Source organism: Takifugu rubripes, chromosome 5, assembly GCF_901000725.2.
Source record: "Takifugu rubripes chromosome 5, fTakRub1.2, whole genome shotgun sequence".
Taxonomy (NCBI): Eukaryota; Metazoa; Chordata; class Actinopteri; order Tetraodontiformes; family Tetraodontidae; genus Takifugu; species Takifugu rubripes.
The window spans coordinates 593,401-618,398 of NC_042289.1; the positions used below are offsets into that span (position 1 = coordinate 593,401).

General features: G+C 38.6%; 3 protein-coding genes across 5 annotated transcripts; 2 read left to right on the forward strand and 1 right to left on the reverse strand.

Annotated features, from left to right (window-relative positions):
* The first annotated feature begins 193 nt into the window (after positions 1 to 193).
* On the forward strand, positions 194 to 11,567 carry rgs9a (regulator of G protein signaling 9a). The gene is made up of 17 exons (XM_011603674.2): positions 194 to 357; positions 955 to 1,051; positions 3,678 to 3,728; positions 3,819 to 3,925; positions 4,486 to 4,537; positions 4,767 to 4,825; positions 6,370 to 6,446; positions 7,344 to 7,425; positions 7,508 to 7,570; positions 9,180 to 9,209; positions 9,322 to 9,383; positions 9,464 to 9,577; positions 9,771 to 9,886; positions 10,235 to 10,322; positions 10,619 to 10,757; positions 10,844 to 10,926; positions 11,059 to 11,567. Exons 1-17 carry the CDS (start codon positions 289 to 291, stop codon positions 11,213 to 11,215), a joined length of 1,446 nt encoding a protein of 481 aa, XP_011601976.2. The 5' UTR covers positions 194 to 288; the 3' UTR covers positions 11,216 to 11,567.
* A 372-nt stretch (positions 11,568 to 11,939) lies between these two features.
* On the reverse strand, positions 11,940 to 23,005 carry cog1 (component of oligomeric golgi complex 1). Of its 3 annotated transcripts, none has more exons than XM_011603654.2 (16): positions 22,378 to 23,005; positions 21,601 to 21,848; positions 21,040 to 21,221; positions 20,773 to 20,949; positions 19,588 to 19,744; positions 18,930 to 19,140; positions 17,996 to 18,359; positions 16,891 to 17,339; positions 16,312 to 16,458; positions 16,076 to 16,237; positions 15,555 to 15,679; positions 15,027 to 15,135; positions 13,443 to 13,552; positions 13,126 to 13,201; positions 12,976 to 13,003; positions 12,027 to 12,161 (listed from the first exon to the last, which is right to left on the reverse strand). In XM_011603654.2, the coding sequence occupies exons 1-15, from the start codon at positions 22,705 to 22,707 to the stop codon at positions 12,995 to 12,997; spliced, it is 2,856 nt and encodes a 951-aa protein (XP_011601956.2). In that variant the 5' UTR covers positions 22,708 to 23,005; the 3' UTR covers positions 12,027 to 12,161; positions 12,976 to 12,994. The 3 variants fall into 3 exon arrangements, with proteins under 3 accessions (XP_011601954.2, XP_011601956.2, XP_011601957.2); XM_011603655.2 differs by having other exon boundaries at positions 12,049 to 12,161; positions 12,980 to 13,003; XM_011603652.2 differs by lacking the exon at positions 12,976 to 13,003 and having other exon boundaries at positions 11,940 to 12,161.
* A 215-nt stretch (positions 23,006 to 23,220) lies between these two features.
* On the forward strand, positions 23,221 to 24,843 carry smim22 (small integral membrane protein 22). Its single transcript, XM_011603656.2, has 4 exons — positions 23,221 to 23,465; positions 23,890 to 24,027; positions 24,251 to 24,324; positions 24,586 to 24,843. Exons 1-4 carry the CDS (start codon positions 23,369 to 23,371, stop codon positions 24,631 to 24,633), a joined length of 357 nt encoding a protein of 118 aa, XP_011601958.1. The 5' UTR covers positions 23,221 to 23,368; the 3' UTR covers positions 24,634 to 24,843.
* The last annotated feature ends 155 nt before the right edge of the window (positions 24,844 to 24,998 follow it).

The following is a 24,998-nucleotide window of genomic DNA, read 5'->3' on the forward strand; positions in this document are numbered from 1 at the left end:
AAAGAGAAATGCTTAACCCTTTCCGAATAATCCAGAGTTAAATTCAGGATCATCTGAGAATTTCCATTTACTCAAGTTAATTAAAGACCCATCTAGGCAGGATTTTCTCTGTAGGAGGATGAGCAAAAGCCGCCAACAGCTGATTGGTGGATAAACCTTGCCTCACAGTTCCATGTGACAATCCTTAGGACTTGCCCACAGTCGCTTCTCCATCGTCAAGTCACGATAATATAGCTGGAATATTTCAAACAAGGACTTCTACTTTTACTCAAATAAATACTTGCAAATATGACAATTAGAACAGCCCGTCCAGACAGGGTCCAGCAATTTCATTGTCGTATGCATTGCTTGAAAAAGGTAGGTGGAGCATTCAGTCTTTTTAGTGTTATTTCTTTCTAATTAATTTATGTTACAGCAGGGATTCTAATTTGGAGCTGTAATGATGTGCCTTCTTTGGCCAGAGAAGAGCAACAAGTTATGCTGGATTTCAGCTTGTTTCTGTGTGTGTGTGTGTGTGTGTATGTGTGTGTGCGCGTGCGTGTGTGTGTGTGTTAAACAGCCAGGATAGGAAAAATTGAAGTGTTGTTCCTCAACAGGATAACTGCGGTTCAGGTATCAGGTCAGAAAGGTCAACTGAGCTAGCATCCACAGTGATTTCATCACTATATTCAGTAAGGCAGGGAAAAAAGTCACTATATTTCACATTTACTGGACAATCAGTTTCACCATCAGTACATACAGTGAGCAAAAGGATGGACTCGTAATGAGGTTTCCGTTAGAGTAGCTGGGTCTGCCAGGTGAGCCAGGATAGACTCAGGACACTGATTAGTTTACAGGGTCAAATACCACAATTGACAGCTGAAAAATGTTTGCAATTATGATGAATGGATGAATAGATGGATGGATGGATGGATGATGGATGGATGGATAAATTTTGCTTTCTGCCTGTTCCAGCTGGAGGCCATGATGGTGGAGATGCAAGACACAAAAAGTGGGATCAAGGGTTCAGAACAGAAACTTAACGTCACCACTATTCCACATGTTATCTCTGGTAAGACCAAGATACACCAAACAAGATACACCAAACAGAAACAATACATCCAGACACACTGAAGCACAGTTTATAATCTAGAAAAGACTATATATATATATATATATATATATATATATATATACACACATACAGTATATATATATACACAGTATATATATACACACACACACACTATATATATATATATATATATATATATATATATATATATATATATATATATATATATATATATATATATATACACACACACACATATATATATATATATACACACAATATACATATACTGTATATATATATACACACACACACATATATATATATACACACAATATACATATACTGTATATATATATATATATATATATATATACACACACACACAAACACACATACATACACAGCAAACTGGGGGCGGATGTATGAATTTTGCCCAAGGACACTTCAAAAAACACCAATCCAACTTTCTAAACACAATAACTATAATGTACAACACAGCTAGCATTTTTGAGTTGATTGATAAGAAAATGCGAGATTTATAACAGTTTCCAGATTGAACTTTTTATGACATGCAGTGAGGAACATATTAATACAGAATTGGGAATTTCAGATTCACACCATGTTGTTGTCACCAAGCATTACTATATGGTTCGTAAATGCCTTAAAATAGTAAAAACAATTACAAAAAACAACCCAATGAATTTGTTACAAATCTGTTGTTGTTTTTATCAATGCGTGTATTTTGCCAGTTGAACATTTTTACAGTTCATTGGGTTTTAAACTTGCTTTGCTTTCACACTTGAATGCTGTCAATTTTTTTTGCCCTTTCAGCATATAAATGTTGCAATTAAAACAGTTTTCAACTTGTCCTGCAAAAACATTATTGCAATAAAGCATTACCAAGCAAAGCAGGGTAGCATTGTGGTGTCCAAGAGTGACGTTAGAGCATAATGTAATGTAAATGACATTGGTAATGTTCTCATACCTCAAAAAAGTTATTCCTGAATATCCATGGATATATTTACAACCTCTCAAAGTCTCAATCTTTGAATTTACAATTTGATTGATCGATTCCAAATTGAAAGCACAAACAGCACTATCAACAGTCACTTCAGATGACTTAGTGTCTGCTCAGCTGTCTAAGCTGCTAACACAGGCTAAATAAGGCACCTCACAATTGGATGAGATCAGGACTATGCTTCAGAGGCTAAAGTGGCTTTTTCCAATCCAGGCCATGGTCAGAGGTCAACCTGCAGGGTTTACCCTGTTCCTTCACCATCTCCACAATTAGATTTAGATTTTATTTTATTTCAAATTAAAGCCTATATATTTGTTAACTGTATATCAAAAAAAGTGTATGGAGGACCAAATATGAGCCGTATAACTAAATAAATGGATCAATAAATACAGGCATAAATATATAAATACATACATTTTGTACAGTAAAAATACATGTACATTGATGTGCTAAAATGTGCTAAAATGTGCTAAAATGTGCTAAATATTACTCTAAAATTAAAAATGACATACTTTGATATATATATATATATGTCACTGGGGCTGCCATTTATCCTGAAATTGCTGCAGACTATGCTCTCCTCTATCTGGCACCTCCTGAGGCCTCCTCCATCTGTGCACCAACACTGGTCTGTCAATGGGAAAACCAAACATTTAGGCCCATGATAACAATCAAATAGAGGCTTATTGGTCATGTTGCCCAGTTCATATAGCTCTCACATACATTTTATTGTAGTACAAAGTGCACTCTATATTTAAATGCACCTGCTATAAAGAGTAAACCTCAATCCCTGTAATCCCTCAACAACACATGTGATGCTTTGGCTGCTTTCTGGCTCACATATCTGCAAAGGACTGATTCAATTTAACACAATAAAGTTAGTGTCACTTGAATAATACATTTATTAGAAGGACATAGCTGCTGTGAAGTGAAGAGCTTTCAGGATTTAGATTCAGATTCTACTGAAGTGGTTGAGTGGAAATGGTAGCATGAACAACCTGAGTTTGTGGATTTCTCGGATGTCTGACCTGGTAGCAATCATTAGGACGGGCGATAAAGGTCAGCCGGTGACTTTGTGATGTCTGTTATAGTATGTTATAGCAATTCAAAACCGCCCCTTTGACTGAGTTATGCTGTTAAAAGAAAATCTCTGAATTCATCTGCATTTTTCTGACTACCTGAAAATAGAAGACAGATAACAGGAGCCAAATTAAAATTCCATTTTTAGCGCTGCCAGTGCCCATTTAAAATGCACCTATTTAGAGCAGCCTTTGACAATCAAAAGCAGCCACAAAACAGATAGATTTTTACTATCTAAAATATTTAGAACCTATAATAATATATATAAAATATGCCTGTATTTATTTATTGATACTTAAGTATTTATACTTTACTGAGGTGGAATATAATAATATTGCAACTACATTTACTAGCTGTACCTCAATAAAATGAGAATCATTTTTTATTTATTGGCACACTCTATGTTTCATATTTACTGACTAACAGTTTTTAGAATAGAATAGAATAAAATAGAGGAACAGAATGACATAAATGTAGAAAAGTGAACAGCTTCAGTGTTTCTGCTGTTGTTTTTTTATCCAGGTAAGGATATCATTGCTTGGATAGCAAATAAACTGAAGATCACCCCAGAAGGTACACTACCTTTATAACAAAAATTTGAAGCTGCTCATGTGCTATTTTATGACATCTTCCAACTGTACACCATTCCTGCCTGCGTTTCAGAGGCCGAGGCTTTTGGCACTATGTTAGTTGCATATGGATACATCTACCCCCTTCAGAACCACAGGAAACTGGTCATGTGCAACGATGCCAGTCTCTATCGTTTCCAGGTATGACCAAATTACTGAACATACTTTTCACTGTATGAACTGTACGTCATTGTGCATTTGAAAGCCACATCAGGTGCAGTCACCAGTGGCTGTTGGATGCTTGCTAGTCTTTTCTTTGCTCAGTAGGTTGAACAGTTTTTGGGATTGGGGATATAAGACCTGAGATTTTTAGCTTTTCTATTCCTCAGTCAGTGGAACATTACATCTCACATATACCAGTATTAGTCTCCTGGATGACCCCTGACCTTCTTATCAATTTTGAAAATGTTGTATAAGATTATACATTTTAGGTGTTATGTGGATCATATATTATATATGATTTCAGCCAGTGATCTGAAACAGGAAAGAGCCGGCTTATTAAAACTCATTACGTGCATAATAGCAGCTAGATCACATATTATGAGTTGTTTTGTTTTAGAGATGCAAAACTCAAAAGTCTGATGTACTGCCATTTAGCTAAAGTGTAGAATGTTGATGTATGACATATATTGGACTGTTATTGCTGTAGGAGATCTAAAGACAGTAATTATTCCCTTTGCATTTTCATCGTTTTTTCTCAGACCCCGTATTTCTGGCCTACACAGAACTGGGTTGCAGAGGACTCTGACTATGGTGAGTGTAGAATGTCACATAGTCTATGGATTAAACAAGATTGCTTATCTTTGTTGGGCTACAACTTGCAATGGCCTTCTTTCGGGTATAATTCTCCCCAAGACTGAAACATTGCATGTTGTTGTTGTCTACTGAGGTGTGTTTAGACCAGCTATGGTATGGTATGGTCACTTTAGCCAACCTTCTGCTGTTATTTTTATATTATGGGTTTGTTTTGCCTTGTCTGCAGCCATTTACTTGGCAAAGAGGAATATCCGCAAGAAAGGAGTGCTTGAACCTTATGAACAGGTAAGCTCACGTAGTGTGTGTGCTGCTTCCATTTAAGACCAAAATGCTTCTGTAAATAAATATTCCTGCTTCTGTTTACTAGAAATCCCAATAACTCTTAATTCACACTAATTATGATAACACTGACATTAATGCAAGTTTTTCTTTGAACCACATTGTATAAGCTATTAGCTCCTGATTTTGTGTCAACTTTTTGTACAAACAGGGGATCTTAAGTTATTCAAGTATTATGTTATAATACATTTCACTGTAATACAACATTGCAAATTTCCATTAATTTCATATTGTGATACCTGAGATGACATTTTATATGCAGAAATTACACTTACGTGAGCTTGTGTGAGTAAACTGAGTAAATGTTAACTGTAGGCAATTGTAAAAGCACAGCTTAAGCTACATTATCTATAATATTATCTATAATATACAGGGAGCACTCAATAAAATTACTCATTTGTTTCCGGTGACTGATATTTTGAAATAATTTGTCAGAAATATTAATTTGGGCAGAATTTCATTCTTAGGAGGATCTTAAGAGGATCATCTTTTTATAGGTAATCAATCAACCAATCAATCAATCAATCAATCAATCAATCAATCAATCAATCAATCAATCAATCAATCAATCAATTTTTATTTATATAGAATCTTTTACAATCAAAATTGTTTCTAGGCGCTTTCCAGAATCCCAGGGCCTGACCCCAAACAAGCAACAGTGGCAGGAAAAACTCCCCTTTAACAGGAAGAAACCTTGAGCAGGACCAGGCTCATGTAGGGGGACCCTCCTGCTGATGGGAGGCTGGGTAGAGAGAGGAGAGGAGAGGAGAGGAGAGGAGAGGAGAGGAGAGGAGAGGAGAGGAGAGGAGAGGAGAGGAGAGGAGAGGAGAGGAGAGGAGAGGAGAATGTAGTGGGCTATAAATACATTATAGCCCATCCTTTGAAGGAGCAGAAGACACTTTCATGCTCCAGCTTGGCATTTACAGGCACTTTTTATTACCTGTGCCAAGGAGGTAACGTGACAGCCAGTGTTTGACTGTTAGCGAAATATCTTTTAATAAGATTTTGATGAAATCTTCAGGAACTTGATAATGGGTCATGGAAGAGCTGATTACGTTTTGGTGATGTTCTGGATTCCGGAGGAACTTTAAAATTTGATCAAGAGGCAAGCTACTATGTAATGTAAGCTTGACTCACTACTACTGTATATACTATACTTTCAGTGCGAATCACAATATGTGGGGAAATAACCTGCTTGGTGGAGGGTCTGTGATCTCCAAGTGCTTTTTTTCTAGTTTAATTTAATTTTTATTTGACTGCAGCATGCAGGTTATATGGTTATTTATTTGTGCCATATTTTAAAAAGAGAAACAGTCAATAGTTTCTAATCATTGCTGGTAGGGATCAGGGACGCCCTATGCAAAGTCCTCTCCATCATCCAAGATAATATGCTAGCTTGTAGTTTCTGTTCTTGAATCTGTTCTTGAAATAGATTGGTGTGTACCACGAAAACTACTGCATCATGTTCTGTCTGTTGGTGTTTCAAACAGGCACATTACAACCACCTTCATAAATGGCTGAACCACAAGTGGGACTTTATTGTGATGCAGGCCACTGAGCAGTACAAGTAGGTGAAACCATTCAAACATATCAATCAAGTTCATTAGAACTACCGGTATTACAAAAGAGACAGTAGTGTACAGTAGTTAGTTTGAATAGAAATTCAGATACCAAATACTGTTGTTCAGTTGTTTAAGGAATTTCAGTTTGGATGCATTTCCTCAACCTTTCAACCAATATTTTAACTTGAATTAGTTTGACATAAGTATTATTTATTGGGACAACACTACAGTCATTGATATTCAAGATTCAAGATGTACTTTATTCATCCCCGTAGGGAAATTGAATTGTAGTAGCAGCCTAAAGTGGATTAATATAACTGTAGTGTAGGTTTTGTATTTACAAAGTATAGAAATAGAATAAATAAATACAAATAAGATTAAACGTTATAAGCATATATTATACAGCATGTATGATAAGCATATACATATACATACACACACACACACACACACACACACACACACACACACACACACACACACACACACAATAAAATAGAAATAAAATTACAACATAAACATTAGACAATTATTGTTATTGACTGTGTTTGGATGAATTATAGAGTCATGAAGCTGCAACGATGAGCTGCAACGATGAGCACCACAATTCTTCATTTTATATTATCACCAACATCTTACTACATTACCATTAATGGTTGAAAGATCAGTGCAGAAAATATGAAAATAACGACAAATCCATTTCAGTTAGTTAAGTGTATGCAAGTGTATTATCTTAGCAACAACATAGACCCCTGACATTTGCATTATCTGAACAATCTTTAGAATATATTCCTAAACTTGATTTATATTTATGTGGAACTCCTCTCGCTCCTTTTAACACTGATTTTATTACCTATTATCTTTCTGGTCTGTGTGTGTGTGTGCATTTATGTGTGTGCCAGGGCTGGTAAGGAGCGCAAGAAAGCTGATCGTGTGGTGTTTGACTGCCAGGAGAGAGCCTACTGGATAGTGAACAGACCGCCAGTAAGTTTATGTAACTGTTTAAATATGTATAGCCCAATAAATTTGTCTTGACCACATATACACACCATGAACCTCTGTCTAGCGTCGTACTCACAGTGCTATGGACCGTGGTCCGGATCGTCTTATGGATCCTAATGCAGATGAGGTAACAGGTGAGTAGACACACACATGCGCTCACACACACACACACACACACACACACACACACACACGCACACGCACATTTTTACAATGGTAAGCTGGTATTTAACACACAGCAGCTTTACGTGGAGGGTACTATGGTCATAAGGCTTTATCCTTTGTATCCAATTATCTGTGAAGAAACTAGCTGTGTCTTCCCTGTGGCCACAAGCTGACCTCCCTTTATTATCTGATATTTGCATTAGGTTGAGAGATTAGAATAATGATTTATAAAGATTTGTGTCTTAATATCCCTCTAGGGTTTCACCATCCACTTCTGAAGTTGTTTATAAAGGTGTTGAATTTGTCCAAGGTGGGAATGAGGTGTGAAACATAATGGTTCCTTTAAACACTGAGGGTTCTGAGCTCGGCTGTGTGCTTGTCGTGTGTGGATGACATATCATAAACTCTCAAAATAACTCAACACGCTAAGAAACTCCACTTTACCATAAATCACTGCTTTACTTTATTATTTTTTACTGTATTTGACCTTGTCTTGTCTTTTACCAGCTGTCTGTGCACCGGAACTAAATAAGTACAACACAAGTCAGAGAGTCATAGTTTGGTGGTTTAGTGTTTGAACTACAGTCGTAGTCATTCATTGTGTATGTGTAGCCTTTAGACAGTCTCTCCAAGAAGTGTTTACTGTCGTAAATCATGTTTCTTTTGATTGTCAGGGAATAGCAATTGTATTTTCAATTGAACTGACACTTTTTTAGTCACAACCCACAACTTCAGTATGAACAATTCTGAGCTTTTGCTTCCCTTGTACAAAATGTGCTTTAGAAAAGGGCTAAAGGTGATTAATCATTCTGTATTCTGGAGAGACTGGTTTCTCAATGTTTGTGTTTTACTATAAATAGAATGTGCAGCTTTCTGTACTGTGTGAAGCATCAAAATATGGGACATTTGCTTCATGTTTGGAATGTATTAAAAGCCCAAGACAGTCACTGAATTCTTCAGGATCTGACCTTAAAGCGATGTCTAATAAATTATCCTAGCATTTTTATTGCATTAATATATTTTATGTAGTTTCCGACTGAAACAATTCTACGGTGCAGACTAAATGATGTTGTTTTTACAAACTCACTGCTTGTTTTCTGTCATTGGGTGTGTACCTTTGTGCACAGTAGATGTCTGTGAAGTGAACACACACCTATTCAAGGAAAAGACTGAAAAAATTAAAATAAGCAGGCATAACCATGTTGTGTTTACATGCTGGTAGGTACAGGTGCAGGCATATTATTGAATATTTTAACATTTCTTTGCTTGTGCACACATGCCTGTGTGTAGGAGGTGGACAACTGGGAAGGGAGGGTTGTTTGTGAGAGATTGAGTGGGAGGGTTTTAGCTTCTACCTGCATATTAAAGTTTATCTCTGGACATTGTCATAACATAGTGAGACACTTGAAGGAAGTGCATGAAATACCTCATGAGTCCACATTTGTTGTTCTTTCCACACAATCACTTAAGATTTAAAAGTCCCACCATAGATGAATTCACCTGATAAAACTGTAGAATGTGCTGTCCAAAAATACTTTTCACGTGACTTACACTAATTTTGTTCCTTTCAGAAAATCACCTTTGATATGTACAGACGCATGGTGAGGCATGCCAGAGCTCTTCAAATGCACCATGCACTAAATCATTGCACCAAACCAAACCTAATGTTTTGAAACATACAAACATTTTCTTTGCATTTTTCTCTTACAAAAGAACATGTTCTATCAACAAGCTATTATGAGGTCGAAAGTGAAGTCCAGTGTGTCCCTTGGGGCGTAAGTTCCTGTTTTCTGAACTAGTTATTTTGACAGTAATCAGCATTGATTTTGGGCTCATAATAATTGTGTTTCTGCAGTCTGGTCAAGTACACCACAACCTATAAAACCCATGACCCATTCCTAGCCCCCTGTACACCCAGCAACCCCTGGCAGACAGACAATGACACATATTGGACCCTAAATACCAGAAGGTGGGCCCCTGTTGTATATTATATGTGTATGTGTATATATGTGTGTGTGTGTGTGTGTGTGTGTGCGTGTGTGTGCGCGTGCGTGTGTGTGTGTGTGTGTGTGTATTCCCTAGATTCTTCATTTAATTCAAATATATGATATCTCAGTGATCAAAGTACTGTATTAAAGCCACAGCAATTTCATTGTGTGCAGCGTTCAAGTTCCAACCAAGATGCGAGTAGAGCGTTGGTCCTTCAGCTTCTTTGAGCTGCTGAATGACCTACGAGGTCGGGATGACTTCAAAATCTTCCTAAAAAAAGAGTTCAGTGGTACGTTCCTCCTACAGCAAATTTCAACATTTAGGCATTTGCTGATCTTAACCTGCGTAAACTTTCATTAATTTTAGAAGAGAAAAATGAGTAAAAGTCAGAGGTGCTTCCACTTCACAGCATTCAGACATCAGTTAAAAGGTTATTCCTATTTCTGAGGTGGATGTATTCAACAATATAGCAAACCCCAAGTATTGGGTATCTGATTTATTCATTTCAATCCCTCTGAACATTTGTTATATGGATGTGAGATCATAAATGAAAGCAAACTTGAAGTACATATGTCATGCTTGTGAAAAGGGTGCTATAAATATATATATATCTTATTTCAATGGCTGTTTTTGCCAGGGGAGAACTTGGCTTTTTGGGAAGCAGCTGAAGAGCTGAAGTGGGGCACTGCAGCCTCCATGTCAGCAAAAGCAGAGATCATCTTTAAGTAAGCCGAATATTTGGCTTGGACTATTTGTTCTGTGTTTCTTCTATTTATTGATTCTAAAAAAATCTTGCTTTTATATCGTCTGAGGTAAAATGTCATAATTGGCTATTGTCTTTTCCTGACACAATTTATATTAGGTGATTATTGAGGACTGCATTTTATCCTCAAAGTCCTGCCTAAATACCTTCAATTTCCCAGTATATTTATGATGATAGCATTATTAACTGCATTGATGTAGAAGTTAAAGCTGAACCCGTTAAGTTTCTCATTCTGAATGGGACGTTCTGTGTGTTTAGGACTTTTCTGGCTCCAGGCGCCCCCCGCTGGATCAACATTGATGGCAGGACGATGGGTTTGACAGTGAAAGGCTTAGAACATCCTCAGCGTTATGTGCTTGAAGCTGCCCAGACACATGTCTTCTTGCTCATGAAGAAGGTTTGTCTGTGTACTCCAATATTACACACACAGAAGTTATTTTATTGGGATTTAAAGCCATTCTCCCATGCTTGTTACTGTTATAGGACACTTTCTTTCGTTACCTCAAGTCACCAGTATACAAAGACATCCAGAAGAAGGCCCTGAACCCTGAGCCTCATAACTTCAGGTTGGTGACACAATAAAACTGTATATAAAAAAACCCAAACCACAAAGTGTGTTTGATGTTTGCATCATTTACTCCCTCATACAACACTTGAATGAGATGCACCTTTTAATACATGTGCCCCCTTTCCCATAGCCCTGCCCAGCTGGAGCAAAATGCTCAGAACCGAAGCCCGGGCATCCATCCCATGATCATTTGGCAGCAGGAGGAGGAGGAAAAGGCCAAGGCGGCTGCAGCCTCGGCGCCTGTCGATGTCAAAGCCATGATGAGCAAAATCGACAGGAAAAAGTAGTTTCTGTGCTGCTGCATGTGTGCAGGTTGGTTATGATACCAGCACATTATTATCACATAATGATTGTATATATACTGTAAATAATGATCAGGATTACACCTCAGTGTCATCGGTTTCTATAAATTAAGGAACATATGCTGTTGAAAATACCAGTTAGTATGCTTCTGAATACTCCAGACTTGTTTTATGCAATAGGTCACATTAATGTCATTAAATACAGAACATTAAATGAATTAAATTATAATAAGTCATGTTATATACACAGCATTTTCTTGAAATGCACTATATTTTTAGCCAATTAGTTTGTAATTATTATTATCCTAAACTCTAATGGGGAACAGGGTCACCTTGTATATCCAGGTTGAAGGCAACTATTAATTATATGGGCTGCAATCAGGCTATAGCCCACATACAAGTTATATAAGAATATTAGATGTTTGTGCTTTTGTATATTTACAACCCAATTCCCAATAAAGTTTGGACATAACATGAACAACATGAATCTTTTTAAGAACTCAAACAAATTCAAGTGGCTTGAGCATAATTCTGCAAATTAACAGAATTAGCTGATGCATTCACAAAATCATATTTGAAACTCTGTGCTGCAACAGCAGAAGACAACTTTTGGAGTTTGTTGAGTTCTGCTTGTTTGAGCAAGACAATACCAAAAACCATTGTGTGTATTGCAAAGTAGAAGAGATGAAAAACACACAACAGAGACAACTCAAATACAAAATCATCTTTACTGCACAGATCATTTTTACAAGGATTCTATGAAGGCAGCTATACAGTTTTGAGCAGTTAAAGGTTATTTGCTCATACCAGAGAGCCAACTGAGTTTGAATAAAGAAGGAGAGGCCGAGTCTTCATCTTGATCGGCCAGTTGTCTGAATAGGCTGCCTGGCTGGAAGCGGTCTGGATTATCTGCCTTTGTTGATGGAGGCGTCTGCGGGAGGATTGAGAAAACAACGATTATTAACGACCCCGTAAGAGATACAAACATTCACCAATTGCCTGCTGTCTCTGATGCCCTTAAAAAGAGTCAGAGTCTTGGATCCACAGTCACCACCACCACACAGCAATTCCCTATTCAGTCAGTGACATCATCCATCATTAGTATTGTTGGGATTTGCAACATCATGTCACTGCTGCTAGGAGGAATTCATATATAAAAAAGGAGAATATCGATTAGTGTTTTGGACAAATCCTGTCTTGAGCTATAGAGAAACATGCTTCTTCATTTTGATCATTTAAATCCAAATGTCAGTAAAAAAAAAAAAAAAAATCTCAAGTTGGGATTTGTCCACTAAAGCACATAAAAATACGCCATGATCAGTGTGGCTGAAAATAATATTTAGTTATGGTCTGATGCTGAGGTTGCTTTGGTGCTTTAAGAATTTTTTGTTTAAAAATGAATTTGTACATTTTGACATAAACATGATCTAAAACATTGCCCCACTTTCATCATGTAAATTTAAATGGTAGAAAAAGAAATTTGTTAGTTTTGACCTTGCTTACTTACTAGGAAATAGGAATGCTTTAGATCATATTTACACAGAAAATTCAGAGGCTTTCATAAACTTTAAGCAACAATCTCCAAGAAGGGTATGAGAGATTAGTGCAAACACATCAGATCAATATTTATTTATTTTAATTTGAACCCGTCTCACTCAACGATCATCTATTACTGTCAAAACACTCACACTTTAAATGTACCAGCAACTCTAACATCACAGCCAAACACACACATGCACACAAACCTGCCTGGTGTTTTCAAGCTCAAAAAAGCTGGGAAGGCAACAGAAAACATTACCCCAAAATGGAACAAACAATGAACAAGTAAAATATGTGGTGGATGTGAGCACATAAATCAATAATAGTGAACACCAGATAGCAAAAGTGACACTCACCAGCTGATGCGAGGACGCTCTGGAGGACGACTTGGATTTGTGCAAGTTGGACATGCTGAGGGGCAAAAGACCAAACCTGCAGAAGACAGAACCATCATTTGAAGAATTGTCTCGGGGATATGGCAAAGGGCCCTTCTGGGTGATGATCACACCTGATGGTGAGCTTAAACCACAAATTACTGACTGACTGTTTGACTTTGCATCAGTCAAACAGGGGCAAAAAAAAGAATGAAGTAGTCACGTAACTGTCACTGAACTGGTTTCCAATGGTTATTTTGATAATTGTGTCTAGTTTTTCTGTTTGCTGTAATTCTGACCTGATCTGACTGCTTGCCAGCGGCAGGATGTTGTAGTTCTCCTGAGAGTGGATGCTGCTGCTGCGTGAGGAAAACTGCTTCTCGGAGCCTGTCAGCAGCCCCAGCAGCACCTGAAACACACATTCATCTCAGCACCATATGTGTTGTTCCGCATTTTATCACTTGACTTGTATCAACTGATGAAAAGCCAAAAATGGAGATTACTAAACACGTTATTAGTACGTCTTCATCTACATCAGAATGAAGAACCACACACGACACACCATCTCTGTTGGAACGCACAAGTCGCACAGAAACACATAAAACACATCTCATAGAAAGTCAACAATCTCCCTCATTTGTAAATTGCAGCAAATGTGAAATGCTTACTGATCATAAAGAACAATAATAATGTGTTATCAACTAACATATAGTTTAGTGTGTTTTGTTTGGATAAAGGTCATAAGCAATAGCAATAACTGCAAAGATATATCAGAGCAGATCAGAAGCATTCTCGGTGAAGCCGTCGTTTTGGTTTTTTGCACACGCACAACCACCAGTGGCTGCAGACCCCTGGTCATATACCCCACAACGATAGTCTTTGGGCTAGCCACTGCTTTGTGGTTTGCTATATCTTTTTTCCAGTGGAAACATGCCTTTTGTTTCAATATTGAAGGCGCTGCAATGAATAATCTCCTTGTTATTGTATTCCCCACCATTGGCTATGTGGATCCATTTTGGGGCTCTGTGAACACTTATACACTAATGGGTGGATGAGCTGAAAATCACTGAAGGTTTCTTCATACTCACAAAGCTTCCAGAGCTAAAGCAAGTGAAGTGGACAATAATGTTTAGGTACCATATGTTGGGTTCCAACTCATGGCTGATCCATTGCCACTGTCTTGTACTAAAGGCAAACAAACAGAAAGCTCTGGCTTTGTCCTGCCATATCCTTGACATATCCCACAGTCAATTGGTCTGTAGCAGAATAACAGGACAATCTTTATCCACTTCCAGAGCTTTGGTTAAGCCTGTCTGTGGAGTGTAATGGAGTTTCAACTGAATCTTCCATCTTTTTGTAGGAATCTCCACTGTGACAATAAGGACATCATTTCTATTGCAGATCTCTTCTGCATTTGCATCTTACAGGTATCCACAACTATTGAGCTCAATGGTTACAGGACACTTGAATATGACAACTCTGTCTTTACCAGAGTCTGAAAGAGTTTTTGCTTTCTTAAGGGACATTTTGCTCGATAGTAGTTGTATATCAACTAGAACAACGTCCGTTCTAATGATGCATTCCGTTTGTCCACTTTTGGCTGGGAGTTTTGCTTTTCTGTTGAATACACAACTTGATCATCTCCAAATCTACAGTCCCAATGCTAGTTACCTGCACTTCTCTTCATGTCCAGGGGTTATAAAGGCCAGCACATATACTGTCATACATCTTCATTGGGTTATATCTCTGCTTAAAGTCTATTATATAGTTTACCATGGAGAGGACACACACCCAGAACCACACCGACTCTCGTGATAGAACATACAAGTCTCACAGGCTCTTGCAATACAACATACACTTCATAGGAAGTTTATAAAACTTACAGAGGTTCTCTGGGAAAGACGATTCAGATTGGCGTTTAGTGGAGGTGTGAACACATCCAAGTCAAATGGGTCAATGAAACTCTCCAGCCATTCACAAACCTCATGGAATCTGGATTACAAAGAAACATATAATAAAATAATCAAAACCAGACTTAATAGTAAAAATAAGTGCCAAGGCAATAACTAGACATGAATATTATGCATGTGTTGTAATAAAGATAAAACAATATGCCAATAATGTAATAAATCACCTTGGACAAGCCACTTGCTAAACCAAGATGCAAAGAAAAACAACCGTTCACACACAAGGTCAGTTTAACTTCCTACATTATCATAAAGCATGTATTCAGCTGTGGGAGGAATCCAGAGAGGAAGATTTAGAGAAACACGCAAACTCTTGGCTACCTGGTCTTCATTAAAAGTGTTTGGTGCCATTGTTGATTTTTCTGGTGTCTAGATGGTGAGAAATTAACCCTTGGCCAGGACGGTGAATTGGCAAAAGAGGCGACATGTTGTGGCTGAGGTTACCTGGGGTCTTGTTGGGACCTCGTGCTCTTGCCCTCCTCCAATCTGCTGCCCAAAGTGTTATAAAGGAAACGAAGGTCAAACAAGAGCTGCAAGGCTCTGTTCTGAGTCATGGGGAACACAGCATCCTACAGAGAACGCAAGGAGAACCTTTATACCATATTCTTCAATCCAGAATACTTTCAATTTGTGTGAATTTATACAATGAATTTATAGCAACATGAATAACCTTGATAATATTGGTTAAAATTGAATCAAAAGGCATTTAAAGAAAGAGCATCTAGTATGAACCAGCAAAACAGACCACAATACACAAGTTTAAAAATGACACAAAGTCTGTTCCCATTAGACGTGACTGCACAGGAGTCCATGTAAAGGAAATTCTGGGGCCCCTTTATAGATGGCATGTCTTTTTGATGCTTACAGAGCAGTTGGACATTAATGTAGAGCATGTTAATATACAGTACAGTATACAGGAGTTTTTTTGGTTTGTTTTTCTCATAAGGAGAAGCAAAAGGGTTTACCTTGTCTCTGGGCTGTTGTATAAGACTCTGGTACTTCTGGAGGGCCTGGTTTAGACAGGCCTGTAGCAGCTCCTGCAGGGTAGGCCGGGGCAAAGCGTGGGCCCCAACTTTGTTTACCTCCACACACAGCTGGAACAGCAGCGACTGCACAAACCAGGACGGCTGCAAGAAACAGTGGTTTCATTTCAAATTTTTTACTCATTATTGAATCTGAAATCACTTTGAGTGCTGCTGACCTGAACTGGGAGGTGGATTTTGGATGTGACATTGTTCCCTGACTCCGCTTCTTCTTGGATCTCCAGGTCCTCCCAGCTAGTAGCTGTTGTTAAAAACGCACCAGCAGACTCTGTATGCAGTGCTGTGCCAAATTTATCTAGTAGAATCTGTCACATCAACAAAATAATAAATTGTACTTATGTAACAAACATGATAATGTGGAACAATTCTATAGAGGAAAATATAGGGGGAAGGGAAGGTTTACCCACACAATCCTGTGGTTAAACCAGTTTGTATCGATATACCCACTTAGACCAAATTGATGTGCATTGCTAAATTAAGGTTAGCTGAACAAATTCTTCCCTTTTCATCCATATAGTTTAACTTAGGGTTTAAAGCACTCATCTGTGACATATTTCAAGAAATCTTTCCTAGTTACTCAACCTAATCAGCAGACTTGAGTCTCATTTAATTTTGATATTTGTGGTGTTTTTTCAACTTTTACGTTTACAAGCCCTTTTTTACCAACTGAACCAAAGTAAAATCGTGATAATTCGCAGCAAATGTCACATAAAATACAGTGAACACCAGTTACTGACATTTGAAATGGTGGAGCTCCAGATACGGTATGCCTCCAAGCTGCAGCTAAGAAGGTTCTCTTTCAGGCCAATCCACTTAGCCTCAGCAGGGCTGACTTCTGTGACAGCACGACTTTTCCCCAGTTTCTTGCTCTGTCTTGGGGTGCCTTGCAACATGGCTTCAGATCCCCTTTGTTTTCCCAAGATGCAATGCTTTAAGTTAGGGCAGAGTTCACTCATGAACTGGCAGAGTCTGGCCATGAAGAGTACTGAATTTAATTGTTCAGAACTGGGGTTTGGTGATGCATTAACCAGCTCAGATCGAATGGATGACAGGATGTGGTGAATGCAGGTCAGGCAGCCTTCACGTAAAGCCTCCTCCACTGCTGGTGAGTCTGTAAAGCGGTTAAATGATGTTCCTAAGGAGCATTCAGCAGGACCAGAGGAGGTGGCAGAAGTTGAGATGGAGTCTGTAGAGTAAAATACCATCATTACAAAATATAGTATGTCCTCTTATTTTCCTAATACAGTGCATTTTCTGCAAATAATTAATCAAAAAGTAAAAGTGAATGTATGTAGTATAGAATATACTCTGTGACTAAAAATGTTGAGAATGACGAGCATTGGTTTTGACAAAGTCAGCTGCTTTAGTGTTTTCGTTTATTTTTATTTTTTTATTTTTTGTCAGATGCTAATATGGTGTACTGAAGTACTGTAATTACAAACAAGGAGTCAACATTTGGTGTCACATAAACCTTCTGACAAACATAATGTCAACTGGTCCTTTTTCTGGTTGGAATTTTGTGCAATTAATCTAATGTATCAATCTTTATGAAAGTCTGGAGTCTATGCAAACCGACAAACATTTGTGCCATTCTCAAAACTTTAGGCCAAGGCTAAAGAGACATGGTAAAAAAAATAAAATTACACATTAATTACACTTCAGTCTGTATACAGTACAGCACAAGGTCTGACACCAATTCATAGTGTCTTTATCATTTTTGCTTCACCATGTCACAAAGAGATTGAAAAATGTTGAAAAAGATCTTATTGGATAAATGATAGTCAGGATACAAAGATTTGCAATGTGACCACCAAATGAAGAGTGTTAAGTGTGTGTCTTTACCTGTGTCTTGGGAAGGAAGGTAGTACTGAAGGTCTTCCAGCCTTATGTGTAACTTGGCATCCATGGCAGAGCAGAAGTTTTGAATGCAGGGGGTCAGAGCCTGAGTTTTCATGGCTAGATTGCTCCTCTGCCGCTGCTGGGCCCTTTGGCTTACACTGACCCACCCAGCATCACTCGACAGGTCCCCCGGAGACTCTGACCACAGGTATGATCCCACATCTGTCTCATACTGGGCTACACAGCTGGGACCTGAGTTGGTACCTAAGGATTGAAGGCTGGTCTGGCTCTCCAGATCTCGTATAGCTGACTTGAGGAGCTGAACAGAGCTCATGGAGATAGCTTCAGTTTCTTCTTTGGTGATGGCCTAAAAAAATAAATGCTATTATAGGTATCACATTGCAGCTGGCCTGTCATAAATGTGACATTAACTATGACATGCTTGGAAACCCAAATCGGTAGTTTCCATTGCAGATGTTCATGGTAAATACTGGGGGCAGGAAATTTACAGGAAACATTCCTCTCTCTTGTCCCCCATCGATGAGCACGTCTGGGTAGAACCGATCGAAAAAGAGGTTTGAGCACCGCGTAAACAAGACAAACGTAAACAGTGGCCACAGTCCTGGTTTATGTGTTCCTGTACATGGTGGTGGAAGCTATGAAAGAGAGGAGAAGCAGCTTCTGCTAATCTGTGCTCCTTTTCTTCTGGGTTCTGCATAACATCATGCTCTAGCTTTAGCCTTAAGAAGAGGGGTGATTATGAGAAGCCTTCTCAGTGTAGAGGAATGCCTTTAAAGGTTTTAGTGTTACTTGAACATTGCAGAAATTTCATTTTTAATAAACCTATACAAACTTGTTATTTTGAAAAATTACAGACAGTATATACAGCGGAAGAATGCTATAGCTCAATTAAATTTTAAAATAAATAAATCCTAACCTGCAAGCGCTGAAGAAAGAGTTGTTGTAAGAAGTCATCCCACACAGCTAGGGGGCGCTCTAGCAATCGCTGGCACACTGTGTTCCAGTGCTGACTTATTGAGTCTGTGGACAGCAGGTCCCACACAGCATCTCTAATGGCTGCAAGACCCTTCAGGCTCTTCACATAGACAAGGAGGCTGCCAACTCCATGACAGATGTCCTCCTTACAGCTGAGAGCAAGCAACATACAGTATACTATATTAGCTATAGGTGGAAGAGTAATGATTAAAGACAGTAATTCAATAATTTCCTTCGCTTGCTGTCCTCAGTCCTCGAGGTTCCAATTAGAAAAGCAAGAATTCCATGTGCATCCCTAAATCATAGTATTAGTTGAAACTCTACCACTGGCAGGACATGAAGGTCTACAAGATGTTTACTAAAGTAAACATTTCTGTAGCTGACTTACTACCATGTTAGCATTAGTGGACATAAGTTATGTGTACATACCATCCACATCAACTGAGTAAAGTATAACTTCAGACCATTTTAAGATCAATTTTTAAGATCAAGATTATTCTAACTATTGTAAAATATGGATAATTATGTCACTATTGAAACGGGAAAAGAAAATGGTGAGTTATTCAAGAGGTAAAGTGTCTCGGACAGCCAGAACTTACGTATGGATCCACTGCTGAAGGGTGTCCCTTAGTTGTTCACTCTGGATGGGTTGAGCCAGTGTTCGAAGGGTAGGCTGGAACTCAGTGATGGAAGGAGGCACGTATTTGAACCATCCACCTGTACTTGTCTCTTCCTGCAACAACCTCCGGCCTTTAACTAAAGAGATAATAGTTGAATTTGTTTTTAATGAATACCGTAATTTCCGGACTATAAGCCGCTACTTTTTTTCCTACACTTTAAACACTGCGGCTTATTCTACGGTGCGGCTTATTTATGTTTTTTTTCGTGGCGCACTATCACAACTATTGTGAATCAGTCATTTTTACTAACCCTCATCAACGTGGAAAATACTAGAAGAAAAGCATATGATGTGACATTTAAGTTAAAAGCGATCAGTCTGGCGGTTGAAGAAGGAAATTGAGTTGGCGTGCGTAATCTTGGCATACATTACGGTAATCAATGGCAGAAGGTAGAGACGCCCGCCTGAAGAACTGATCGAAAGCAAAAAGACGACAAAAGCTTTTAGACGTAAACATCGCAGGTGGCCCGAGCTTGAAAACGTTCTGGAAGACTGGGTCAACACACAGAGAGCAGGCGGCCGCGGTGTTTCCACTGTACAAACCAGACGGAAGGCAAAAGCAATCGCCACCGCGATGAAAATAGAGATTTTAGAGGTGAACCATCAGGGAGTTTTAGATTGTTCATTGTTTGAGTAAAAAAGCATAAACAACGTAATTTGTGTGGAGCTGATACAAACGTATATTTCAAGGTAGCTGCATTACAGACACCGCATTTACCGGTACAATATATTTATGTTGCTAAGCGGATTAAATTAAAAGAAAAGTTAAAAAATCCTGACGTGATAAAAATTGGATTTAAGGTCTCTGTATAAGCATACGAGTGAAAAGAGTGGCTGTTGTCACTCGTCAGTGACTCGTCTCTTACGGTAATAAAAACATCGGTACTGAATGTTTTCAATCTAATTTTTCATATTACTACGTGGGATACCTGCGGCTTGTATAAGTACAAAATTGATTTTCTTTCTAAAATTAGATTATATGGCTTTTAATCAGGTGCGCTCTGTAGTCCAGAAATTACGGTAAGTGTGTATTAAGAAAGGAAATAATATTATTCTTGTCGATGGTTATAGTAAGGAAATCATTGAAGTCCCCCTGGCTTTTTACCTGCAGGTGTAGTAAAGGTGACATTCTCCAGGGTAGAAAAGAGCAACCCATAGCTTAAGCCACCTTCACCTGACCTGGGGCCTCCTTCCCGGGCCGAGTAGAAAACAGCATAGGCCTGGAAAAGAGTGGTGACCAGCAGCTCCACCACACTGCAAACCTGAGCCTTGATTCCAGCACCTGAACCACATACACAGGTTGAGGATCTAGTAGATAGTTACTGTGATGTCATAGCTTGCAGTACTTGGTTATCACATTTTGGCAAAATACCATGTTGTGGCTGATTAAGAAGTTGATGGATAGAAGCTTTCCGCGCCAATAGAAAGTCAGCCAGAGCTTGGCGTGGGGAACTGTCCTCCAACAACATGGTGGACACCAGGGCTTCAGCAATGGCCTGGTCTGACACTGCCCGGCCCCGCAAGAGAGATTTGCTATCCAAAAGAATGGTGGACCTGCAAGAACACAAGTAAGTACCATTTTCCTCTGACTGGATCCTAAATGTCCAAGTCATTGAGACATTTAATGCCTATTGTGGGCTAAATCAGAGTAAAGTAAATCCTACCTGTCAAAAAGCATCTTAAAACTAGTTCATGAAAAAATAAATCCAAATTGCAAGTAAGTAGATTTAAGGCAATGTGAAGTCCGTCATAATTTATACTAGCATAGTGAAATCATTGATAATTACATTTTTAAATGCCTTACAGCATATATTCAAGTCAAGATTTTAGCATATCTTCAGAAAATATATAATATGGGAATGATTTGAGGAAACATTTGGTGGTTAATAATATTTTGTGATATCAGATTTAACTTTTAGTATCTGTCACTAACCTGAAGTGTCCAGTTGTGGCAACCTGTCGAACTAGGATTGGAAAGCGGAGCAGAACAGGGCTGTAATGGCCACTGGTGGTGGTCTCCAGCTGAAGAAGATTGTGCAAGTGACAGCATAGAAGGTAAAGCTGAGTGGCTTCAAGGTACCGCGATGCCTCCATTGCACTCCAGATGCGTTCTGGGATATCCAAAAGGAGTTTGATCTGGGATGCCATGGTGTAGAACTTCTCCTGCAATTGCTGCTGATTCTGCACAGAATATGATGAGCAGAAAATTAATCTGTGGACCAGACTTTGCTTTCTTTTTATACAAGGAAAAACAACTTGTTAACTTTCTTAGGTAAAAGTTAGTCCATAACACAATATTTGCCTGTAACTATTGTAATGCAGGCAAAAAGTAACAGAAAGTTGCAATTTTTTATAAAGTAATTGTGCAAATGTGCAACAGCACTCATTGCTTATCTGAAATAGGTTAATAAATTGAACAGTATTTATAGGAAAGCTCTATAAGTTGAGGTCCAACTAGTCGGAACACGTCTATTTGGTCCTTGTTCTTTAAAGAACCAGGTATAATCATGGTCCAGATGTTGCTGGATAAGATTCGTTTTATCTTAATACAACTGAACACACAAGCGACCAACAACATTTAGCCTTGATATAACATTAATATATTCCCACACTCGGGCTTTAATGTTGGTATTACGTTCATCCTGTTATTAAGCAAGGCATCTCTCTGTCCAAGTAATAAGATCACTCGGCAGCTATTTAGACCACTGACCTCCAGGCTGCTGCTGCTGCTGCTGCTGCTGCTGTTGCTGCTGGGCAACCTTCTGCCTTGTTTCAGTGTTTGGCAGTACTGCTGCATATCCTGGACCGACTCGACCACACTCTCCGAACACTGCCTCATCTCCCGGATGGTGTCGGCGGCGTCGATCAGGTCCCGGTAGCGCTCTCCGACCATTTGTCGCAGCTCCTCCTTCTTCTGCTCGATTTCCCCGCGGACTTTGCGTTCAATTCTGCGAATCTGCTCGGTGTTGTAGCGCTCAAATAGAACAGCCGGATCCTTGATCTCCGACAGACGGAGGGGGAAAGCATTACCATCAGCCATTGCACTCCCACAACAAGCCCGAAACACAACCCGGATTCCGGGGGACGCGCACTTCCTACATCCACGTCAGCGAGCCCCTGACGCGGATGTAGGAAGCTTCAGTTATTGGTCACTTCCGCTGTCTGTCAAAAGGCATTTCCGTGTTTGTCGTGTTCCGCCTCCTCAAATGAATGCTGCGAGTCACACAAATGTAAAGGCTTTTTGTAATATAGAGTCTATAATGTGTAATACAATATAGTAAAATCTAATTCGCAGATTAGTGGTCATAAAATATATAATTCTTTACCAGACATCCTACTGTCCTTGGTGGAAGCCTTTTCTCTCTGGTAGGACAGAAATCCCGGACAGATTCCAGTCCGCGGGGACTGGGTCCGGACAGGTTTAGACTTCCGTTACTATTACAACAATGATCACCATAAATCAAATTTACTATACTTTACACTTATTAAGTGGCTGTATATAAAAATGTTCTTTGAAGAATGACTTCAAAATTTTAAAGAAAATATAGAAATATTACTTTTACTGTTTTACGAAAATCTACATGGAGGACTTTTTAAATCAAAGACCACTTTTAAAACAAACCTATAAGGCACTGAGTCTGACATTAGATTGAAAAGAGAATGACTTGTACATTATAATAACTGACAGTCATAAAAGCTGCATGTGGAACAATCCACCTACGGCTCAGTGTCGCAACAGGTGCGACAGGGAGATCTTTGTACCCGGAAATAAAGCAACCACAACAAGCGACTCCGCAGGTAAGCAGTCTGCGTACAATGTTAAAATAGTTGAATTTAAACAAAGCGGTCATTAAACAAACTTTTATTGAATAGCAGGATGTTTTGTCAAATGTTTTGAAAGTTTTCAAATTTAAACGCAGAAAGTGTGGTTCCATCCATCCGCCAATGCCTTGAAATAAAAACTAAGCCTAATGCTGTTTTAATTTTCTGTTAAGTTTTAAATGACACAAGTGGCCCTTGTTAGAAAAATGGCTTTCTAAAAGCAGTTTACTGGGAATAACGACGGTTTAAAAGTGCATTTACATGGAATATATCTACATAAACAAATAATCTCGTTACTGTCTTTTCAGTTGATATTGAAACGTTTCAAACTTCACGACAGCTTCAGTCAGGGTTGACTCTACTGTCCTGACAACATTTAACTGTTATTGTGTTTCTATAGAGACAGTTATGGACAACAGGGATTTGGCAGAAGATTTTCAGAACCAGTTCAACGATGTTGTGTCCAGATTTCAGTCGAAGGAGTTCTTCCAGTCTGATTGGGACATTGTCTCATTGTCTGTCTTGTTCATCTTCATCGGTGAGCAGATGACATTCACCCCCACCTCGACACAGAAATGACCTACTGAACTGCAGAACTGTCTCTTAGATGATCAAAATTTTGCTCATCAAACCAATGAACCAATTACTCATCCATTCTTAATTAAAGCTCATTACAACCAGATGCAGTTGTTTGACACCTGCCAGCCAATGCTAATCTATTAACTCTGTAGCATGTAATGATTTGCGGCGTGTGTTGTCAGGGATGATTCTGATGCTATTCATCCTGGTTCTCATCCGATGTTGCTGTTCCTGCTGCTGCTCTGATGATGAGAAGGTAATCACACATGAATGGTGTCTGAGTTTACCTTGTGTTTGCTTGCTTAACAAACGCAAAAGTCTGTTCCATATATATCTGGCTCAAAGTCGAAATGAGGTAAAAAAACAAAACATTTTTATATTCATTTCAAATGATACTTGCAAAATAAAAAGGTGATGTTATTTTTAATTTTTTTTTAATTTAAATAACAAGTTAGGATCTGTTTAAGGATGATCTAGTCTAAATGTACTAATGGTGTCTTTTATGATTCCCCAACAGCCTCAGAGGCGGAAGATTGGCATCGTCAACATGGGTCTGCAGCCATGACAACGTCACTGAACCAAGCACCATCAAGCAGCAATAACCTGTCTGCACATATAATCTTTGTTCATGAGCATCTCTAAAAATGGTGATTAATTTCACTTTTATTGCTTAATAAATGATTTTACACTTACATAGACATGAATTGCACTTTCATATTTCAGATTGATTTTTTTACTCAGCACTTTAATAAAGTTTTTTTTTGTAAAAATAAAAGGCTCAATGTTGCTGTGTATCTGTTTATGTATATTTAACTGACTTATATAATGTTCATAGTACTACTAATAAATGCTGCTCTGCAGGATACTCAGGTCTGCTGTTGGGTAAGTTTGGGATTCTGAAAAAAATTCCTATCCACTCAAAAGATGAGG

Coding starts and splice junctions, on each gene's coding strand:
- rgs9a (XM_011603674.2), top strand. CDS start 289: ATGACAATTAGAACAGCCCGTCCAGACAGGGTCCAGCAATTTCATTGT. Junction 10,323..10,618: donor AAAGCAGAGATCATCTTTAA/GTAAGCCGAATA, acceptor CTGTGTGTTTAG/GACTTTTCTGGCTCCAGGCG. Junction 10,927..11,058: donor CCTGAGCCTCATAACTTCAG/GTTGGTGACACA, acceptor CCTTTCCCATAG/CCCTGCCCAGCTGGAGCAAA.
- cog1 (XM_011603652.2), bottom strand. CDS start 22,707: ATGGCTGATGGTAATGCTTTCCCCCTCCGTCTGTCGGAGATCAAGGAT. Junction 19,745..20,772: donor CACCTTTACTACACCTGCAG/GTAAAAAGCCAG, acceptor TTATCTCTTTAG/TTAAAGGCCGGAGGTTGTTG. Junction 18,360..18,929: donor TCTTTCTTCAGCGCTTGCAG/GTTAGGATTTAT, acceptor TTATTTTTTTAG/GCCATCACCAAAGAAGAAAC.
- smim22 (XM_011603656.2), top strand. CDS start 23,369: ATGTGGAACAATCCACCTACGGCTCAGTGTCGCAACAGGTGCGACAGG. Junction 24,028..24,250: donor TGTCTTGTTCATCTTCATCG/GTGAGCAGATGA, acceptor GTGTGTTGTCAG/GGATGATTCTGATGCTATTC. Junction 24,325..24,585: donor GCTGCTCTGATGATGAGAAG/GTAATCACACAT, acceptor ATTCCCCAACAG/CCTCAGAGGCGGAAGATTGG.